The 22,001-nt window shown below is 37.1% G+C and overlaps 1 protein-coding gene across 2 annotated transcripts; it reads left to right on the top strand.

Moving 5' to 3' along the window:
- The first annotated feature begins 1,523 nt into the window (after nt 1–1,523).
- On the top strand, nt 1,524–21,375 carry ZFP30 (ZFP30 zinc finger protein). Of its 2 annotated transcripts, none has more exons than XM_031456880.2 (6): nt 1,524–1,695; nt 2,162–2,226; nt 6,788–6,872; nt 9,686–9,812; nt 10,716–10,814; nt 16,885–21,375. In XM_031456880.2, the coding sequence occupies exons 3-6, from the start codon at nt 6,864–6,866 to the stop codon at nt 18,252–18,254; spliced, it is 1,605 nt and encodes a 534-aa protein (XP_031312740.1). In that variant the 5' UTR covers nt 1,524–1,695; nt 2,162–2,226; nt 6,788–6,863; the 3' UTR covers nt 18,255–21,375. The 2 variants fall into 2 exon arrangements, with proteins under 2 accessions (XP_031312740.1, XP_010987667.1); XM_010989365.3 differs by having other exon boundaries at nt 2,162–2,233.
- The last annotated feature ends 626 nt before the right edge of the window (nt 21,376–22,001 follow it).

Below are 22,001 nucleotides of genomic sequence, written 5' to 3'. Positions count from 1 at the left end.
TGCTTTTCATCTCCATGTGGATTGCTTTCCTCCCCTTTGAAGTCCCAAACCACTACCCCCAACATCCTCTTTGGTCTTTAGCTGACAGGCTTCAGCCATTTTGGTGAGTTACTCAGTTTTCCTGGGTCTCTCCTATGTGACCAGTTTATTAAATTTTTGTTTGACTTTCTTTTAATCAGTCTCATGTCGACTTATTTTGTAGATCAGCCAGAAGACCTAAGAAGGGTAGAAGAAAATTTCTTCCTCTTCAACATCCCGGGACACCCCTAAATCTAGTGTCACAGTCCAGCATAATAGCAGGCAATCTTCTCTGTGGCGTCCTTTCAGTCCAGCACCCAAAGGAGTGGCACACATTCCAGAAACACCACCATCCAAACACAATCCTGTCCACACACACCAGTCCATCAGCAAACGCCACAGGGACCCTCCTCGGGGCACTAGGATATCACAGTCAGGGTCATCATTAAGTCTAAAGATCTGGACACTTCAGACCAACTTGGAATTCTGGCTCCAATCTCTTTATACCAACCCCCTTACTCCTCTTGAGACAGGAGGGAAGGGGGCAGGGCACAACCATTAAAAGAATGACACAGAAATTGATGATAGTACATAAACTCGTTACAGCCAAGATGGTGGAAGATTTGACTTCCAGTGGACCCTTACTGTAATATATTAGCATACTAAATAACACACCCGCAGGCACCATGACAGTTTCCCGGCTGGCCATAAAAGATCAAAAAGTGGGTGGTGGCTCAATTCCCCCCAAATCCCCACCCCTCCACAAAATAGTTGGAATAACCCTCCCACTTATTAGCATATGAAATTACCCGGCCCATAAAAACTAACAACCCAGTCCCTCTCAGGGCTTCCCCTCTCTCTCTCTCCCTTTTTCCTTTTGAAGTGGCCCAAACTCTGTCTGTGGAGTGTGTATCTCCCTGAATAAATCTACTTTCACTCTACTATGGCTCACTCTTGAATTCTTCCCTGCAGGAAGCTAAGGATCCTTACTCAGCAGGGTGCACCCCAGAAACTTGCCGGAAGCCTAGGGCACGATCTCGGGCTCCATTTTCTTGCAACACTCCCACCCCGCAGCCCTCAGGGTGCGTGGCCCCAAGAGCCTTTCTTCAGCTCGCTGGAGAACCCCAGGTTCTACGCCCTCCACCTGAGCGCTTGGGCACTGGGGACAGAAACAATACCTCCCAGGACCCTGAGCGCTGGGTTGGGGGAGGGGATCGGTGCTCCGAGCTTACGCCGGTTGCGGAGCCAAGAACCCAAATGAGAAAAGCTGGTGTCTATAGCTTGTCTGATTTTGGATTACAATTCCAACAGAGGAGCAGCCTGGATTATCCTCCATAGCGCCAATTAGTCAGGGGGCCACCTTTACAGGCGAGGATCCGGCCTGCTAGGGAGCGTTGCTTCTCTGCCCGCCCCGTCCCGCGGGGCTCTAGCTCCCCTTCGCGTCTCCAAGCCCTTCCTGAGGAGCCGAGGGACTTGCCCCTCCCCCCCAACCTCCCCTTGCGCGCCTGCGCACTTGGGACCTAAAAGGCGCTCTGCGGAATTTCGGCGGCTTACACTTAGCGCCGGGGGTCCTTGGAGCCTGGAGACTGAGGGCTGTGAGGGAAGCTCCGTGGTGGCCGCTGCTCTTTTGAAGGAATCGAGCGCGGGTCGGGCCAGGTTTTGCGGACCAGGTCGAGGGTGAGTCTTCTGTCCCAGGTCACTAGGCGTTTGGTCCGGAGTGAGGGCCTGCAGTTCTGAGCCCGGGTGGCGCGGGGATTAAGCTCGTGCGGCCGTAACTGGGCGCCGCCCCGGCCTATTCTGTAATGCGAGACGCTGAGGTCCGGCGTACCACCTTCCTGGCCTCAGCCGCTGAGGCCCGGCCTTGGAGAAAAGGCCTAAGGGGGAAGTCATAGGTGGAGCCTCGGAACGAAAGTCTCCTGCAGAGACGCGGTGGGCCGCCCCGGGGGTGGGCGCTTGTGGTGTCCGAATTACCGCGTACGCAGAGCTGCAGACCCGGACACGGGTGACCGCGGCCCGTATCCCCGCCTCCTCGTTTCCATTTGTGGCTGCAGGTGGTGGGTAGCGAGTCAAGGGGGCGTGGAGGGTGGGTTTTGACGGAGTCACGAAAAGCCTGCGTTGTAATGAACCCTGTTTCCTTCCCCAGCCCTGCCGGTCTCCACAGAAGGTGTAAGAAGTGAAACGAATCGCCGCTGCGCCTCCAAAAGCCAGGTTCTTTGTGAGTTTGTGCTGCTGCTTTGTTTCTGTGAAATGCTTTGATTTTCGGACCCGAGATTTTTTTTTTTTAATTTCTTCCTTTGGAATGTCTGGCCTAAGGAATGATCTATTTATTGATTTGGGCCTTAGGATTTTCCTCCCTTATTTATAGATTCCACTTTCTAGTGCCCACTTAATGCAGTTCTACAGTTAACCATGTGCTATAGATTCAGTTGCTCTGTGATCAGTTTTTCTTAAGGATTCTAACGGTGGAAATGGCCTTGTTGGAGGTTAATGTTCATGCTTTGTTTTCGGCTGTGACTTGTTAAGGAGTTGTTAAAGGTTTTAGGCAGCTTTAATTACGCCAGAGTATGAATGGGGATTTTTTTTTTTCTCCAAGGGAATCCATTGGTGGAAATTTGGGGGACCAGTCCAATGTGGCTAGAGGTTTGGCAGCATGAGTTTATTTTGTTTATTTTTGACAAATGAACATTTTGATACTGGTATACATTGTGTAATGGAATGCTTACCACATCGACTAATTAACATATCCATCACCTCCCTTGACAAGAATACTTAAGGTATACTCTCCAGAAATTTCAAGTATATAATTTATTATTATTATTATTATTATTATTATTATTATTATTATTATTATTATTATTATTATTAATCATCTATACTAACCATGCTGTATATTAGGTCTTCGGAACTTATTTATCTTATAACTGAAAATTTGTAATATACAGATCATGAGTTTATTTAGGGTATGTCTTTGGATAGACTGAGAGGGGTGTATGTTGTGGTTAAGAATTTTGAACCTAAATTAAGGGGATTTGAATCTTGACTCCACTTAAATCTGAGTGAGTTTGGTCAGTCTTTCTGTGCTGCACTTTCTTCATATGTAAAATCGGAATTATAATAGTATATACTTTACAGGGTTGTTTTGAAGATTACCTTAATATTTGTTAAAGCCCTTAGACGATTACCTGGCACATTAGAAGAGTGCTTAATTAATATTAACTCTTGCTATTAATGATGATTCTTAGTCATTCCCTGTTAACTCACTGTGTTCCCAAGAATAATGAAAATATGGAGTTAATTATGGATGCTTGCAAGCAGGAAGATGAATCAGATGCTTAAGTGGATCAGAATACGGATTCTTAACATAAAATCTTTGGACTCTGTCCATGGGTTTTCAGGACAAGAAAAATCTCAAGATATATACAGAAGTATTGTGTATATTTATCAGTGGGTAGTTTGGGGGAGGAAGTCTATCATTTCATGATATGATCAGTTGTTTAAGACCCAACAGGATTGATTCTCACTGATCTAGAATCCAAGTCTGGAATAACTGGGAGTGACTTTCAGGATAATCTTAAAAAATTAGTATCTAGCAATTTGGAAATGGTTGAGTAACTCATACTCTAGCCATGTGATGGAATGTTATGCGATAATAAAGATTATGTTTATAAACAGTCATAAGAAAAAAGTATATAATGTAATGTTGAGAAGTATTTTTTGTTCTCAATAAAAAAATTTAAGAAATTGTTACATATGTATCCTGAACACTAAGGTAAGGATTAATAAGATATTTTGCAAGAATTTAATAATTGGTTATTCATTGGAGTGCAGGAGGGATTAACGCAAGTTATTGAGGAGCTGCTGTGAAATAAGCATTTTTTTTTCTTTCTGCTGTGCATACTGTCTCTTAATCACTTTGGAAATATCATGAACCAGCATTGTGATCTCTGGGTATTAATGAAATACAATATTCAAGAATTGGTAAGAATTATTTTTTCAGTCACATTGACTTCCCCGTTGTTACCACTTGTGCAGGCCTATTTTCTTAATAACTGTAAGGTACCCTATCTCCCCAACTCATTAAAAAATTCTTTTTCATGGGAATAGCTTTTGTAAAAACATATTTCTGACGATGGAGTTAATGCAGGCTTGTGACATATTTAGTAACTGAGGAACCCAAAAGAGAAGAAAATTAAAATTATTTATAGTCCCAACATCCAGAAATAATCACTATTAATATTTAGAGCATATTTTCTCAAAATATTTTTACAGCATTTGTGGTTTTATATATGGCTTTATTTCAGAATAGGATAGGAATAACTGAAAATTTGAAAGAAACCAAGACCTCTAGTTCTTAATTTAAGAGAGGAATTCAGTACTCTTGATTTTGTAATACTCTCATGGATGTATGGAGAAAGGTGAAGTCCCAGTGATCCCCTTTTGGTTTTACAGATCTTCCAAGTATTTATAATTCTTTAGATAGAAATGGCAATTAAATTGACAGATTTAATTATAATTTAAAATTAGTTTTAAAATCTCAGAAGAAATATTAAGATATTTTTCTCCCCCATCTGTTGATCTATTTAATTTTAATCGGTTAAAAATCTAAAAAAAAAACAATTAAAAAAAAGTTGGGGGTGGGGAATTAGGTTTGTTTTCTTGTTTATTAATGGAGGTACTGGGGATTGAGCCCAGGACTTTGTGCATGCTAAGCACGTGCTCTATGAGTGAGCTATACCCTCCCCTCTCAAAAAACAATTATTTTAACTTCATAGAAGTAGACCTGGGCAAGGAAGGCAAAATAATGTGATTATACTATATAACTCAGTTGGTAATGGTATTTACCTAGTCATAATAATAGAAACTGAATATCTGTTTACCCTGAAGTAGAACAAAACCACATTGGAAGGATAGGGAGATGCAACTATGTACATGTGAGGTGGAAGATGGGTGGATAAAAGTTAGCTAAAACTATGCCTTCCATAGTAGGAAGTCACTAGATAATGATTGCAACTGAAAATTCAGAAGTAGCAGTATTAGCATGTTATTTGAATATATGGTGTTAAAATACCAAAAGGAATAGCTAAAAGAAGTGAAAATTATTGCCTCTTGATTTGGAGGACAGGGGAAAAGATAGCAGGGATGGAATTGTTGGGGCTTTTTGTGGTATTCCTTGCAGAGCTGTTTTTAATTTATGTGCAGGTGTAAGTGATACAAATAAGTTTTTGATTAAAAAATTAGGAGACGCCAGAGAAGATCAAACTAAAGAACACCTGGGATACCATCCAGTAGCGGTAACACAATAAAACTTTATTCCAAGCCCATTCAGACTCTTTTATGCACATGCATATATATGTCTATGTAGTTTTCCTGCCAAAAACAGAATCTCATTACAATACTATGTTCTAACCTATGTTTTCCTCCCAGCAATATGTAGTGACCATCTTTCCATGACATCAAATAAGAATTTTACCTTTATTTTTAGTGAGTGTTTACTTTTCTGTTGTTTGAATGCATGATAATTTATTTAACCTTGTTAAAGGATATTTAGATTCTTTCTGGCTTTATTTGTCCTATTATAAACATTTTCCACAAATCATTTCATTCTTTCTGCATCATACCCGGAGTGTCCATTTCCCCACAGCCTTAGTAATATGAGGTATCATCAGTTTTTTAAATCTGCTAATCCAATTTCTTTAAATGTATCTCCTTAGTTACTAGTGAGTTTTAACTAGTGGGTTATTCCTACTTTCTAGAGAATTATCCGTGCTCAGGTTTTACAAATTGACCTTTCCCAAGCCCGGATACCAAGAGAATTGGGTTGGTAAATGAGGCCATGTAGGCAGTATTGATGATTCTTAACTAGAAAATGATGAACAGTGAGCTCTGAGGATTCTGGGAAGGATAGTTCAGCCTGGAGGAAGGGGTCCCAGTGTACAAGCACAGTTTTGCTATTATAAAGACTGCTAGGCATGGTCTGTGCAGGTGGTTCTCCAATTGTCGCATTTGGACCAGCAGCATCAGCATCACCTGAGAACATTTTCAAAAAGCAAATTCTCAAGCCCAACCCCAAACCTAGTAAATGCCAAACTTTAGGAGTAGGGCCCTGCAAACTGAATTGTAATAAGCCTTCCAGGTGTGATTCTGATGGATACAAAAGTTTGATTACCAGACTTGCCCGTTACGATCACCTGGGGGGGAGGTTTAAAAATCCTGATTCCTGGGTCATGCTGTATGCTAATTAAATCAGAATGTTTGGGGGATTTTAGGCATCAGAATATCTTAAAGATCTGCTGATGATTCCAGTGTGTGGCAATGTTTGGGAAATTCTTGTCTATACTATTTCCTATGTTCAGGGTTAGGGAGGCAAGCCAGATTCTTGTGTCTCAAGGAAGTTCTGGTTTAGATGGTATAACCACTTCTCAGTTGGAAAGGTGGGAATTGGGGGAGATGGATCCGCACAGGACAGATCTGGATAGCCTCTTAGGGCCAGATCAGCCTCCCTGTGGTGGGCGGCTAAAATGTCTGCTAGATGTCTGGACATGTGTTTCCGTGTAGGAGAGTCTGCTCTGTGTCTATCCTTGTGCAATGATTTTCTTGTGGTTTGGGGAAGGACATGTATTTGTCTAAACTACCTCTTACCTCTTCATAACTTGTCTGTGTGTTATGGGGTGGAGGGGTGTTGCATGTAGGAATGGAGAAGTGGTGTGGTTTTTAAAATCTGGGGACTCTTAGATAATTTTGTCCTCATGACTTCATGCTCTTCCCCCAGCTCTGGCTTCTGTGGACTCTGCTACTCCAGTAAATGACCCTTGAGGAAAACTGACAGTTCTTGCAACTCTGAAATCATGGCACATGTGAGTTGATGTTTCTCTGTATTTGAAATGCTATAATTTTTTTTCAGGTTATGTGAACATTCTCATTAGTTGTCCTGAAACTTCCTAACAGAACCCTGTCCCATAGCTTCTTCCTAGTTGCTCCCATTCTAGTGAAGGACAGAGCCAGACAGCCTGGCCCCTCCTGTGCATCCTCTTCTCCATCCATGTCCATATGTGAATTGACCAAATTATTCAATGTCTCCTGTGTGTTAGTCTTTGCCTAGAGCAGAGATAAAGCGGAAATGAAGTCTCTAGAGGGAAATGACTGATATTAGGCTCTCAGGACCAGAAAACATTTTAGAACAGCACTGTCCACTATTAAAAATATAAAATTAATGTCTTCTTATCACAGTAGGCCTCATGTCAGTCTCATAAAAAGTACAGAATAATATGCAAGGCACATGGATAATCTTAAACATTTTAATAGTCACATTTTGAAAAGTAAAAAGAAACGTGCAATTAATTTTAATGTTTTATTTAACCCAATATAGCCAAAATATTATTTCAAAATGTAATCAATATAAAAATTGAGATTTTTACATTCTTTTTTCTTTCTAAAATCTTCAATATTTGGCGTGTATTTTATATTTACAGCACATCTAAATTTGTACTAGCCACAATTCAAGTGGTTAGTAACCACAGGTGTCTCAGGTAGCATATCGTACATTACGGCTTTAGAAATTTTGTGTAAATTGTCAGTATAATTTAATACGTTTTAAAGTATAGAAATATGTAAATATTGTCATTATTAAGTCCAACATATCTATGCAATGGACTATTTTGTAAGTTTAAATATTAAGAAGGATTTGTTATAAGGGAAAATGCTAATGATACATATAGTGATGAGCTTGGAAGAATTTTTTAATTTTATGCAAACTCTACTTTTTAAAAACAGATTTTGTGGTTCATTTGGGGAAGAAATTCCATCTTTAATTTTTTTTCTAATCCTTAAAGGAACAGAGGTTAGAGTAAATCACATTTATTGAGAATGTTTTTAGGCCCATGCAAGCAGTAGTGTTACGAACACCATTTCAATTAATTATGGGGTTCTTTTTTTTTCTCCTTTATGTTATTGTGTTAGTTTCAGGTGTACAACAAAGTGATTCAGTTTTTTTTCAAATTATATTCCATTATAGGTTACTACAAGATTTTTTTTTTGCTACAAGATTTTGAATATAATTTCTTGTGCTATATAGTATATCCTTGCTACTTATCTATTTTATGTACAGTAATTTGTATCTGTTAATCCTAATCTGTTAATATTTGTAATTTGTCCCTCCTTCCCTCTCCCTTTAATAACTTTAGTTCCTTTTGTTTCCTTTTCTTTTTTCTTTTTTTTGGTATACTTTTTTTTATTGAAGTATAGTCAGTTTACAATGTGTCAATTTCTGGTGTACAGCATAATGCTTCAGTCATACATGAACATACATATATTTGTTTTCATACTCTTTTTCACTGTAAGTTACTACAAGATATTGAATATAGTTCCCTGTGCTATACAATATGAACTTGTTATTTATCTATTTTATATATATTAGTATCTGCAAATCTCGAACTCCCAATTTATCCCTTCCCACCCCTTTCCCCCAACCCTGTAACCATAAGTTCATTTTCTAAGTCTGTGAGTTTGTTTCTGTTTTGTGTATAGATTCATTTGTATTATTTTTTTAGATTCCACATACTAGTGACATCATATTGGATTTGTCTTTCTCTGACTTACTTCACTTAGTATGATATTCTCTAGATCCATCTATGTTGCTGCAAATGTTAATATTTCAGTCTTTTATGACTGAATAATATTCCTTTGTATATATATTACCACATCTTAAGCCAGTCTCCTGTGATGGCGACTTGAGTTGTTCCTCTGTCTTGGCTATTGTAAGTAGTGCTGCTATGAACATTGGGGTGCATGTATCTTTTCGATTATTCGAGTTTTCATTTTCTCCAGAAATATATCCAGGAGTGGGATTTCTGGTACATATGGTAGCTCTATTTTTAGTTTTTTAAGGAACCTCCATACTGGTTTCCATAGCAGCTGCACCAATTTACATTCCCACCAACTGTGTAGGAGGGTTCCCTGTTCTCTACACCCTCTCCAGCACTTATGATTTGTAGACTTTTTGAAGATAGCCATTCTCGCTGGTGGGAGGTGATGCTGCATTGTAGTTTTGATTTGCACATCTCTAATAATTAGTGATGTTGAGCATCTTTTCATGTGCTTGTTAGCCATCTGTGTATCCTCTTTGGAGAAATGTGTATTTAGATCTTCTGCCCAGTTTTTGATTGGATTGTTTATTTCTTCGGTATTGAGTTGTATGAGCTGTTTGTATATTTTGGATATTAATCTCTTGTTGGCTGCATCATTTGCAGATATTTTCTCCCATCTGTAGGCTATCTTCGTTCTGTTGATGGTTTCCTTTGCTGTGCAAAAGCTTTTAAGTTTGATTAGGTCCTGTTTGTTTATTTTTGCTTTTGTTTCTTTTGCTTTGGGAGAATGGCCTAAGAAAATATTGTTAACGATTTAGTGAAACTCAAATTCCCCAAACATATCTGGAAATAAGTAAAATTAGGTATCCTATAGTATATAGGAAGTTTTGTCTATAGCAGTGGGGGGCAAACTACAGCTTGTGAGCCATACTCAACCTATGGTCTGTTTCTGTACAGCCTATGAATTAATTACTTTTTGAAAGAATTGTTTAAAAAAAGAAGGAAAAGGGGAAGGGTATGCAGAGCCTAAATATTGGCCTTTTCAGAAATAATTTTACAAATAATTTGTGGGTCTGTCATTTCAGGATTTGGTGATGTTCAGAGATGTGACTGTAGACTTCTCCCAGGAAGAGTGGGAATGCCTGAACTCAAATCAGAGGAATTTGTACAGAGATGTGATATTAGAGAACTATAGCAACTTCGTGTCACTGGGTAAGTTTATCTGTGTCAAATAATTTATAAATTCACACAACTAAATTTCAGGGTTATCTTTCTAAAAACTAGCTGAGTATCTGTTATATAGTTTGGGAATAGGCATCTTCAGCTACTAAACTATTAAATAGCACTTTTAATTTCCCCCAAAATTCAGTGAGCTTTACATTTTCCTTTGCCTTTTCTGTAATTGCTTCTCTTTAATGACAGTTTGATATAAATTCTTTCACACTCAGACAAAACCATTTTCAAAGAAATCTGGTTTCATTCTGCTATGGATGGTCTATTATCTATTAACTTAACCTTCAATGTGAGTAGAAAGACAGAGCTTATTCAGTGTATATGTTACTGTGATAAATCAACAGTTTGTTAAAACTCAAATGGACACATTCAGTTTAATAGAACAGATATATTATTTTTTAATTGATTTATGATTACGAGTTTAAAATATATGAACTTTGCATTTAACACTGGATGAATATACTGACAAACTAATTATTTTCCTCTTAGCAAAATATAAATAGCAAAAATTGTACCCAGTAAACATGTATAGTGCGTACCGTGTACCTGGCACTCATCCAAGCGCTTTGTTTAAGTCAAACCTCAACAATCCTATGGGTATACATTATTTTTCCTTTCTTCCCACTGAGAGAACTAAGGCCATAGTGACTCAGGTGACAGAGAGGCAGGGTTTAAATCAGTGCTCTCAATGATTACTTCCTCAAGAGACAGAGCCTGTATGAGTTGGCAATTAAAATAAGACAATATTCTTACCTCCCTGTTCTTGTGAGTCCTTGTGATCCTGAAGCCACTTTAATGTGGATGTTTTTCAGTCCTATTACTCTTCTGAAGGCTTGGTCAAGTATATCCTTCCTTTATTATTTTCTATTATGTTTTTTCAAGGCGGTTGTTCCATTTCTAAGCCAGATGTGATCACTCTATTAGAGCAAGGGAAAGAACCCTGGAAGGTTGTGAGGGATGAGAAAAGAAGATGGAGCCTAGGTGAGTAAGTGCTAATCAGGGCAAGGTAAGCTGTTATGACATGGCATGTCCCTGCTGCTGGGAAGGGAACACACCCCTGAGATGTTGGTTTTAGAGGAAAGACCTGAAACTTGGGAAGAAAACTTAGATCTTGCCAGGAAACACCAAAGAAATTTCATCTGTACTTCCACTTACCACTTGTTTCTTCAATCTTGTGTTTCCTTCTCATTTCCATGAGGGAAGGCTTTCTTCCCCAATGACCACATTTTACCTGTACTTTGAATCTAATTCCTTTCTAGCTCATCTTTTGTATTTTGCCTTTTGTGTATTTATTTCTTCTTCGCCCTCTTCTCATGGAGTTTACACTGTAGTAGGGAAATCATACAACAAACAAATAGTAACAAATAAATGAATGGATTACTAAGTATCGTGAAGTGATTTAAGTATGATGAAAAAAGTGAGTAGGATAAGAATATGGAGGATTATGATGGGTGAATGGGGTAATTTTAGATAGGGTGGTCAGGGAAGAGGAACTAGGTGGAAGAGGCGCCAGTGTGTCAAAGATGGAATAATTTGAGCACATATATACATAACTGCAATGTATTGCAGCACATAAAACATTCTTAATTCTGTAAATTCATAATGATGCTAACAGTAGATTGTTCACCGTTGGAAACTACTAGAGAACTAACTTATTTGGAAAGCATACATTTAAAGCAAAGGAAGCGTTTATCCGCCTTCCTTGTAAGAACTGTCCCAATAGGTAGTAGATGGGGTGGTATTTTTCTTAATAAAAGTATTCAGTGAATAAATGAAGAATGATACAGAGGATTACCATTTTGGAACCCACAGTAAGCTACTGGATCTAGGCACTGAACATCAATGCAGATAGCATCACAGAAATAGAGACGATCAGACATACAGTAGGAGGTAACTGCCAACAAAATTGGGCCTAAGTCTAATGGGGCTTCTAAAGCCAACTACCAGTTTATTGGAGAAAGAGGAACATGTTCTACTATACCTTGGAAATGTAGTCAGCAAAATTCAGAGTATGAAAAATGCTATATGGTCAAAAACAGTTATTCAACAAATTATAAGGTGGAAGTCAAAAAATAGTAGGAGACTCTATAGGTTTTAGACATGTAGAAGACATGTCTACCACTTGTACATTATAGACTTTGTTTAGATCAATTATTATGGTTTTTAAATTGTTTAAAATTTTATGTGTGAGATAGCTGGAAGTGTGAACACTGATTTTTGATATTCTTGAAGAATTACTGTTCATTTTTTTCAGGTCTGGATAATGGTATTATGGTTAACTTTTAAATACTTTTAGAGATAAATACTGAAGTGATTACAAAAAATAATATATGGGATTTGCTTCAAAAACTGTGAGGAGAGTGGATTAGGGTCTGCAGAGGCCAGCATTGGGCTTGGTTGATGGTCATTGAGGCTGGTTCATAGATACATGGACATTTATTATTACTCTTCTACTTTTGTGCATGTTAGAAATGCTCTGCAATAAAATTTTGTTTTCTTTTAAAGTAATTAGGAGACAAGGAAAAGAAAGAGATGAGACATTGGTGAAAAATTTATATAACTTTTTGGAGGAATAAAAGCAGACACATGGGGTACAGGGAAAGTATCTTAAGATGTGAGGTATTAGAATATATTTGTAGGCTGAAGGGAATGATTTCAAAGAGGAAGATTAAGATTGATGGAGTAGAGAGAGAGGATAGTTTGAAAGCAATGACCTTCAGTAAAAGGGAAGGACTAGGAGCCAATATATGAAAGAAAACCAATGCATATGATAAGGTTGGTTGGATAACATACTGAGGGGAGAATAACATTTTTCTTTCAGTTGTTCTGATTCCTTGATGAAAGTAAGCAGTAAAATTATCAGTAGAATGTGAGAATTATTTGGAATTCAGTATGGACTATTCGGTATTTGATCAGTTTTGATTCACACGAGTGTAATTCTGTGTGATAGAGTTTTAACACTTAACAGATCTTTTGATACATTAACCCTGGTGTTAATGTGACTAAACTGCCTCTGTCATAAATACTCTGTATCCATATCATCTTGTATATCGAAGGTATGATATCTTAGGAAACAGATTAACTTTGTGACCAGGTAATTTGCTCCTTATTTTCTTTTTAAGTGAAGCCGATATCCTGAAAATGGAAATAACATTTCTCCTTTTACATTGCTCTGAGATGGGCTAATTTACGTTAGTATTATTCTTCTTATTAGCATTATTCACATTAGCATAAAGCTTTGGTTCAATAGAATACAGCTAGTATCATACATTAAGAGACAATCTTTAAAGTTAGAACATTAAAATTTCCTACCTAGGCCAATCTTTTGGTGTTTAGTGTGGCCTTTTGTTTTAGAGTAGGTCTAGCCAGTGTTTCTTGATTAAATCACATGTATATTGCTTAGCTATTATTTCAGTTTCTTTTTATTTAAAGTAGACCAAGAACCTAGATACTTGTAAAGGAGTCTACTTGCAGAATCCTTCATGAATTTTTATGTTTCCCATCAATCTTTACTAGTATCTCACTCATGCCTTTGACAACAGTGCAATGTGCATGTATAGCCAGAACTTCCAAAGCATTGAACTTAGTTTTCATAAATAGAAATGGTTGTCTTGGAGGGAAAAGAACTGTCATAAACAAATCTGGGAACAACCATGGCTGACTTTTTACACAAATCATAAGATTACAGTTCACTTGTTTATACAGTTGACCCTTGAACAACATGGGTTTAAACTGTGGGTCCATTTATACATGAGTTTTAAAAAATAAATACATACTACAGTTCTACATGATCCGAGGTTGACTGAATCTCTGGATGCAGAACTGCAGATATGGAGGGCCAACTGGAAAGTTACACGTGGATTTTCAGTATTGGGGAGAGGGTATTGGCTCCTCTAATCCTCATGTTCAAGGGTCAGCTGTACTATAGAGTAGTCTCCTAAATGGGAATGTTCAATATGCCAAGGTTTTTTTTTTTCTTTTTTACTTGGGGGAGGTAATTAGGTTTATTTATTTTTAGAGTGCTGAGGATTGAACCCAGGACCTTGTGCATGCTAAGCATGTGCTCTACCACTTGAGCTATACAGGGTATATATACCCACTTTGTATGCCAAGGTCTTAATCTGGCATGTTGTTTAGGTGGGAAGCCGTATAGAAGAGTCTCAGTTTCACTGTATCAACACTGGGAATTTGGGGGGTGGGGTGGGGGTGGTAATTAGCTTTATTCATTTATTTCTGTTTGGAGGAGGTGCTGGGGCTGGAACCTGGGACCTCATGCATGTCAAGCATGCTCTCTACCACTTGAGCTAACCCCCTCCCCCTGCCTTTTTTTTAAACACCTGGAATGTTTTGTTTGTTCTTTAAATTAAAATCTTCAAATTTTATGGGATAAGTTTTATAACTTGTTGCACTTTATTTTTTATGAGTGAATTTGGACATTTTGCCCTAAGTTTGTTTATACTTTTGTTCAATGCTCACTTCTTTTATTTCATTACTTTTTCTATTGTTCAGTGTTTCTTATACCAGTTTGTATGGGCTTTTATGCTGTGTATGCTTTCTCATTTTTCTTACAAATGTTTGGGCCTCTGATTTTGATTTTGACTACAGCTTTCCTTTACATCACTGGTTTTTAATTTTTAATTTGCAAGTAAATCTTTGAAATTAACACCTTAATAATAGTTGTCATACCTTTGTAAGCTGCCTACTTATTTATACTGTTACGACTAGCTAATTACCTTCCATTTTATATATCATTTATGTCTGATTTGTCTTAATGAGGGCTTAAATTATTTTTTTCCCAAAAATGTTTATAAAATTGCCATAGCTTTACATTTCTTTCTTGAATGAGGAGATGGAGATAGACAGGAAGAGAGAGAGAGAGACAGAGGGGAGGGAGAGACCAGGAAAGAGAGGAAGTAAGGAAGAGAGGAAGGGACAGACGGAGGAGAGAGGGAAGGAGGAAGACACAGATTTCGTAGTATTTTCTGTCCCATTGATTTGTCTCTGTTCACAAATTATCCACACTATTTGAATTGTTGCCTTTTAACGTCTTCTTACTATATCCTTTTTGAAATAAACTTAATGAAGTATAAACAGATACAGAAAAATACAGAAATCATAATGTGCAGCTCACTGAATTTTCACAAAGTGATTACACCCGTCTAATCAGCACACTGATTGAGAAATCGATCTTTACTAGGATGTCAGCTCCCTCCTAACTTTTTCCAGTCATTCCTCCCTGCCAGAGTTAACTGCTAGCCTGACTTTTAAGAAGTCCATAGATTAGTTTTACTCTTTTTGAACTTTATAAAAATGAAATAATATAGTATGTATTCTTTTATGGTTGGTTTTGTTTACTCACCATTATGTTTGTGCGGGTGATCCATATTGCTATATGTGTAGATTATTGTTTCTCGCTGGTCTTACTGTGTTGTATCAGTGTATTGTCATTTACGTAGCCATTCTTCTGTTGATGCACACTTGGATTCTTTTCAGTTTGAGCATATTAAAAATGATGTTGCTATGTTGTAGATTTTTTTAAATTGGGGGCTATATTGTTGACTTTTAAAGAATACCTTTTCCTTTTTGAAAAGTATTGAACTCTTATTTCAGAAATTTCAAGAAAAACACATCTTTGCTTAGAATTTTATTAGCAGGTTACTATTTTATCAACCTGCTGCTGTGCCTGAAAAGTTACTAATATGCTTTGTAGGAAGTACCCAAATGGCACTGGCTATGAAGACTTTAGGGAGAATATAGAAAAGAGTATAAAGGAACAAAACAGGTTGAGTATTTGTGACATAAATGTGTGTAGATAAACTCAAATGGGGATAAATAAGTAGATCCCTTCACTACCTTGATTGTGAAAGCAGAGCTCACTCAACTATGCAAAGCAGAAAATGAGCTGAAGTGGAGATATCTGCACACGAAAGTAGAGTAATTGGAGAGAGAAAGATAGCAGTTGGAAGGATGATCAGGTGTAAAGAAAATTTTCCATTTACATATTTGATTGAGATAGCCTAGATGTGCTTTTGTTTCCCATTTCTATAGGAAGTGATAAAAAAGAATATTTAATAAGGTATAAGATTAGAGGCAAGGCAATGTACACATTTTTACTGTTAACTAATTATGGGAATTTAATAAACAGTTTACTACACTGGGTTTGTTATTCAGTGATAAGTGAAAGATTGTTTCTGTCTTTGGTGAAGTTTAATGTAAGAAAATAAAGAGACGAAAATTAAGGAATATATAACAACAGAAGTTGAAAAGTGTTCAGAAGCAAGGAAGATGTTACTGGGGTAGAAAATAAATGATATAAATTAGATGAAGTCAGCACAGATAGTTTTTCTGATTTTTATCATGATACATAAAGATGAAAGGAACCCAACCATTTGGAGAACCCAGGTCAGCATACCTGGGAGATTAAATAACCAGTAAAAAGCTCTAAGAAATGAAAAGATTGTAACATATTCTGGGAGCTGAAAGGAGGTGACTGTGACTGGGGCAAAGGGGACAGTGGCTTGAGATGATATCTTTTGGTAAACAAATGTCATGTTATTCATAATAAGGTCTTTGTACTTTATTCTTTTTTTAAAAATTTTTTCAAAATTATTTTCATTGAAGTATAGTCAGCGTACAATGTTGTGTCAATTTCTGGTGTACAGCATAATGTTTCAGTCACACAAATAACATACATATATCCTTTTCATATTCTTTTTCATTATAGGTTACAAGATACTGAATATAATTCCTTGTGCTATACAGTAAAAGCTTCTTTATCTAACATTATCTAACGTCTTTATGTAACTTTTCTTTATCTAACTTTCTCTAACTTTGATCTGCTTCCAAATTAATCTGATTTTAACTTATTTTCTCCATTCCTCTTAGCTTTTAAAAAATTTATGTGATTATTTTAGAGCTTTTTAGCACATTTACTTTACTTCATCTGGGCTGTATTTTCTATATTTTTTCCTATTATAATGTTTTTATTTGCTTATTTGTTTACTTTTTCTAGAATAAGAAAATAGCGTATACTTATCTTACTTTCTTTCAGATTTGGAATCCAGATACGACACTAAAAAGTTATCACAAGTAAAGGATATTTGTGAAATGAATTTATCTCAGTGGGAGATAATGGAAAGAATTAGAAGTTGTGGCCTTGAAGACTCCTTTTTCAGGGAAGATTGTGAATATAAAATGTTTGAGGGACAAGAGGGTCTTCAAGAGGCATATTTTAGGCAAGTGAAAAAAACCACCTCTGAAAAAATACCCCAGAACAGAAAATACACATCTCTTACCCTCAACCAGAGAATTCACAATAGAGACAAACCCTATGAATGTGGTGATTGTGGGAAGGCCTTTAGAGTACGCCAACAACTTACTTTCCATCAGAGGATTCACACTGGTGAGAAACCCTATGAATGTAAGGAATGTGGAAAAGCCTTTAGACAGTGTGCCCACCTTAGTCGACATCAGAGAATTCATGTTTGTGACAAACTCCTTGAATGTAAAAGATGCGGAAAGATCTTTACATGTGTTGCAGATCTTCGTGTACATCAGAGAACTCATGTTGGTGAGAAGCCCTATGACTGTAAGGAATGTGGGAAGGCCTTTAAAGTGCGAGGACAACTTAATCTTCATCAAAGGATTCATACTGGCGAGAAACCCTACGAATGTAAAGAATGTGGGAAGACCTTTAGACAATATGCTCATCTTTGTCGACATCAAAGACTTAATATTGCTGAGAAAAGCTATGAATGTAAGGAATGTGGGCAGGCCTTTCTGTGTAGTACAGGCCTTAGAGTGCATCACAAACTTCACACTGGTGAAAAACCCTATGACTGTAAGGAATGTGGGAAGGCTTTTAGAGTGCGGCAGCAACTTACTCTTCATCAGAGAACTCATACTGGTGAGAAACCCTATGATTGTAAGGAATGTGGGAAGACCTTTAGTCGTGCCTACCATCTGACTCTCCATCAGAGAATTCATACTGGTGAGAAACCTTATGAATGTAAGGAATGTCAGAAGTTCTTTCGTCGTTACTCAGAGCTTATTTCCCATCAGGGCATTCATATTGGAGAGAAACCTTATGATTGTAAGGAGTGTGGGAAGGCCTTCAGACTGTTCTCACAACTTACTCAACATCAGAGTATTCATTTTGGTGAGAAACCTTATAAGTGTAAGGAATGTGAGAAGACTTTTAGACTGCTCTCCCAACTTACTCAACATCAGAGTATTCATACTGGTGAGAAACCCTATGACTGTAAGGAATGTGGAAAGGCCTTTAGACTTCATTCATCACTTACTCAGCATCAGAGAATTCATTCTGGTGAGAAACCATACAAATGTAAGGAATGTAAGAAGGCATTTAGACAACATTCACATCTTACTTACCATCAGCGAGTTCATAATGTAACTAAATAATTATAAGAAAGCCATCCATCGTGAATTTTGTGTTAAGGATCATTAGAAAATAGATTCTGGAGGAAAAGTGTTTGATTGTAGGGATCCCTTTTGCTTCATGCTTAGAATTAAAATGAGAGATTTTATTTAAAAGAACATGTTAACTTAATACATAGAAATCTTTCGTCACCACTCAAATCATGTTAAACTTTAGGAAATTCCTTCTTCAGAGAAACTCTTAAAGGAGTGAATGTGGAAAAGCTTTTGATCCTAACCTATTATCACTTCTTTTTTCATCTGTACAGTATACCTATGGAGGCTGCCAAGGCACCAGCTCATTCTGGAAATTGATAGATAAAAGGAAAGAAAAGTCAGTTAGCCTGCATTTCCTTCCATTTCAAGGCAACTAGAAGTTGATGAGTTAAAGTTCTTTATTAGAGAATTTTCCAACATATAATGACCTAATGAATCTAGGCATGATTCTCTGTAGAGTTGTTAAGACCATTAGGTGAGGTTGATACAAACTTCTTAGTGAACAGATCAGGTTGACAACATCTGAACCCACTGATTAATTTTAATCTCATAAAAAATAAGACAAAACATTTTGTGCCTCCTAAAAAGATACAATAAGACAACATTGCCTAAAAATATTGAACCTGAACCTAATTATCTATCAAGATCTAACTCCCAGTTTGGAGAAAATGCAGTAAACAGGAACAAATTACGTGGCACAACAAGAAGCAGACAAATCTAAATTGTGGGTAATTCTACAATAATGACCTAATTTCTCAACCAATAAAATGGCACTGGAAAAAGGGGAGATGGAACTCTTAGATATTAAAAGAGTTTGAAGAGATATATCAATCAAATGCAATGAATGAGTGGTTTTTTAGACCACAAATTGAACAAACATAAGACTTTTTTATAACAATTGGGGAAATGGGAATATTGACAGTATTAGATAATATTAAGAAATTATGTTCTTGTAAGATGTGATAATAGCATTGTGTTTATGTAAAAGTGTCTTAGAGGTGAATTAGGAAGTTTATACACGTAAGATGGTATGTCTAGAACTACCTTTAAAATGCTCGTGTAAAAGAAGTGTGGATGGATAACTTGTTCATCAGAATCATGGTAAGATAAGCCTTGGGTACATGGTTTTTGCTTGTTTATTTTGTTTTTGCTGTTTTCATGTATTTGACATTTTCCATAATGTTTTCTTAAAGATAAAATATGAAATTACAACCAGCTTGAAGTGAATGGTTTTTATAAATGGCTGCATATCAGAACATATGGACTTTGCCAAAGCTCTGCACACAGGGATATTAAGTGTGCTATAATGTATTTGGGAAATTAAGGTTGAAAATCCAGATTTTATCTAGTTCACCTATTGCTACATCTGTGTAGTGCTTGTCCCATATTACTTCATATATTTAAAGAGTAAAAAGAGCAGTTACAACAATTTATTGAAATTAATGGAATTAATATCATATTGTCTAATAAGGTAGATGGGAGCAACATGTAGAGCTCTTGAGAACCTGAATTGTGGCTAGTATAAATTAAAATGGTGTTTTATACATGTAAAGTATACATGAGGTTTTGAATACTTCGTTCTGAAGAAAGAATATAACATCTCAGTTTCTCTGCTGTGGCGGGAAGCTGGAATATTCAGTGGGTTGTATTACTGCATAATACAGACCCAATTTAAACGTGTGTCTGCTCCTAAGTAGCATGTTTACATACTGAGGTCTCCTCGGTTCTACCCTGACTCATGCTGGATTATTTTTTTTCCTTCTCTCCGTAAAATGTAGCCCATGTGTACAGCTGAGTAGTTTTCTCAGACTGTTTTTAGCCTGTGGATGTTTAAAGATCCAAAGGCCCTTTTTCACTTTGTAATGTTTCTGTCCCATTAAATTCAAGCTTGCGGCACTTCAAGGAGTACAGTTCTCTTAAACACTGTATTTTCTATTATCTTTATTTTATTAGGGTTCATGTAATTAGACAGAAGGTCAATGGGCTGTTCTCTGTATTGGGTACCCTGTGAGGCTACTGTGGAAAAATGACTTTAAAATTCTTAGAAGCCCTGCTGTTTCACAGAAAGGATGAAAGTTGGCTTCATCTTTACGTTGAGGCTGCATTTTCATGACAGCACCATATGTTTGATTTTTCCTCCCTGAGCTCTCAGGCCCTTTATAACTTTGAGAACCCTTTGCTACCTATAAAAACTGTCATGAACCCTCTCTATTTCCTTGAAATTCTACTTAAAATATGCATCAGTTGATACAATGAGTATGATGTGATTTTTTAAATACACTTAATATGATGGATTACCTTTATGGATTTTCAAATATTGACTAAGCTTTGCATCACTGGGATAAACTCCATTTGTAGTGTATACTTGAAAATATATATTTTAGTGGGTTTGCTGTGACTTACTAATTTGTTGAGGATTTTTGCATCTATATTCATGAAAGTCTACAGTTTTGTTGTATTCTTTTGTCTCATTTTGGTGTCAGATTGATGGTGGTCTCATAACATGAGTTTGGAAGTGTTGCCTCCTTTTGATTACTGGAAAAGGTAGTGTAGAATTGGTGTTAATTATTCTTCAAGTGTTTGGTAGAATTTTCCAGTAATACCATTTAGGCCTTGCAATGGAGTGAATGTGTCTCCTCAAAGTTCATGTGTTGGCATCCTAACCCCCAATGTGATGGTATTAGGAGATGGGGCCTCTCAGAGGTAACTAGGTCATGAGGGTGGAGCCCTCCTGAATGGGATTAGTGCCCTTATAAAAGGGACTGCAGAGCGTTCTCTCACCCTCTTCTGCCATGTGAGTATATAACAAGAAAATGGCAGTCTTTAATCTGGAAGGTGTTTCTCACCAGAAACTGACCACTCTGGCACCTTAACGTCAGACTTTCAGCCTCTAACCTTGTGAGAAATAAATTTGTCTATAAGCCACCCAGTCTATGGTACTGTGATATAGAGCTGATTAAGACAAATTGGTACCAGAAGTGGGGTGCTAATGTAACAAATATCTAAAAATGAGGAAGCAGCTTTGGAGCTGAATAGTGAGTGGATAAAGGCTGAAAAACTTTTTACATGCATGCAAAAAATACGAATGTTAAGGCTCATTCTGGTGAAATCTCAGAGAAGAGGAGAGCTGAAGAAAAAAACTTCAATCTTCTTAGAGGATAGGTAATTATGAATGGCAGTAAAGACCAGTCTGATGTGGAAATGAGGAACATGTTAATGGAAACTGAAGGAAAGGTCATTCTTTTTATAAAGTGGCAAAGAACTTTGTTAAATTGTGTTTGTGTTTTAGTCTTTTGTGGAAAGTAGAACTTCTGAGCAATGAAATTGAGGGTGTAGCTTGGCTCCTTCTGGCTGATTATAATAAAATGCAAGAAGTGTGAAATGACTTAAGGTAAATGACTTACAATGACAGCATTAATTGGGAAAGAATAGGATTCTATAAATTGGCATGGGGACATGTGGGAAGACTCCTATGAAGCTGGAGACATTGAGCTCCTAAGTTCAGAGTCTTTACCAATGGAAGTGGCATCCCTACACAGTGGCTTCAGCATTTCCACCTCCACCTGAGGAGATTAACCCTGCACTGCCTGAAGAAACCATGAAGACCTCTCCTGAAGCAGTTACCATGCAGAACAATGCTGATTCTCCTCAGAAACCATGCCCACCACCCCTCTTTATTTCTGAGCCTGTGGAGGTGTGCTACACTCCAAAAGAACTACTTGATTTTCTAATTTA

Source organism: Camelus dromedarius, chromosome 9 (genome assembly GCF_036321535.1).
Source record: "Camelus dromedarius isolate mCamDro1 chromosome 9, mCamDro1.pat, whole genome shotgun sequence".
Classification (NCBI taxonomy): Eukaryota; Metazoa; Chordata; class Mammalia; order Artiodactyla; family Camelidae; genus Camelus; species Camelus dromedarius.
The sequence above is the reverse complement of the archived record's forward strand: the minus strand, read 5'-3'. Positions and strand labels throughout refer to the sequence as shown.

What these genes read in the sequence shown, in the direction of transcription:
- ZFP30 (XM_031456880.2), top strand. An exon ending in TAGCAACTTCGTGTCACTGG is followed by an intron (nt 9,813 to 10,715) that starts GTAAGTTTATCT and finishes TGTTTTTTCAAG; the next exon opens with GCGGTTGTTCCATTTCTAAG. An exon ending in GAAAAGAAGATGGAGCCTAG is followed by an intron (nt 10,815 to 16,884) that starts GTGAGTAAGTGC and finishes ACTTTCTTTCAG; the next exon opens with ATTTGGAATCCAGATACGAC.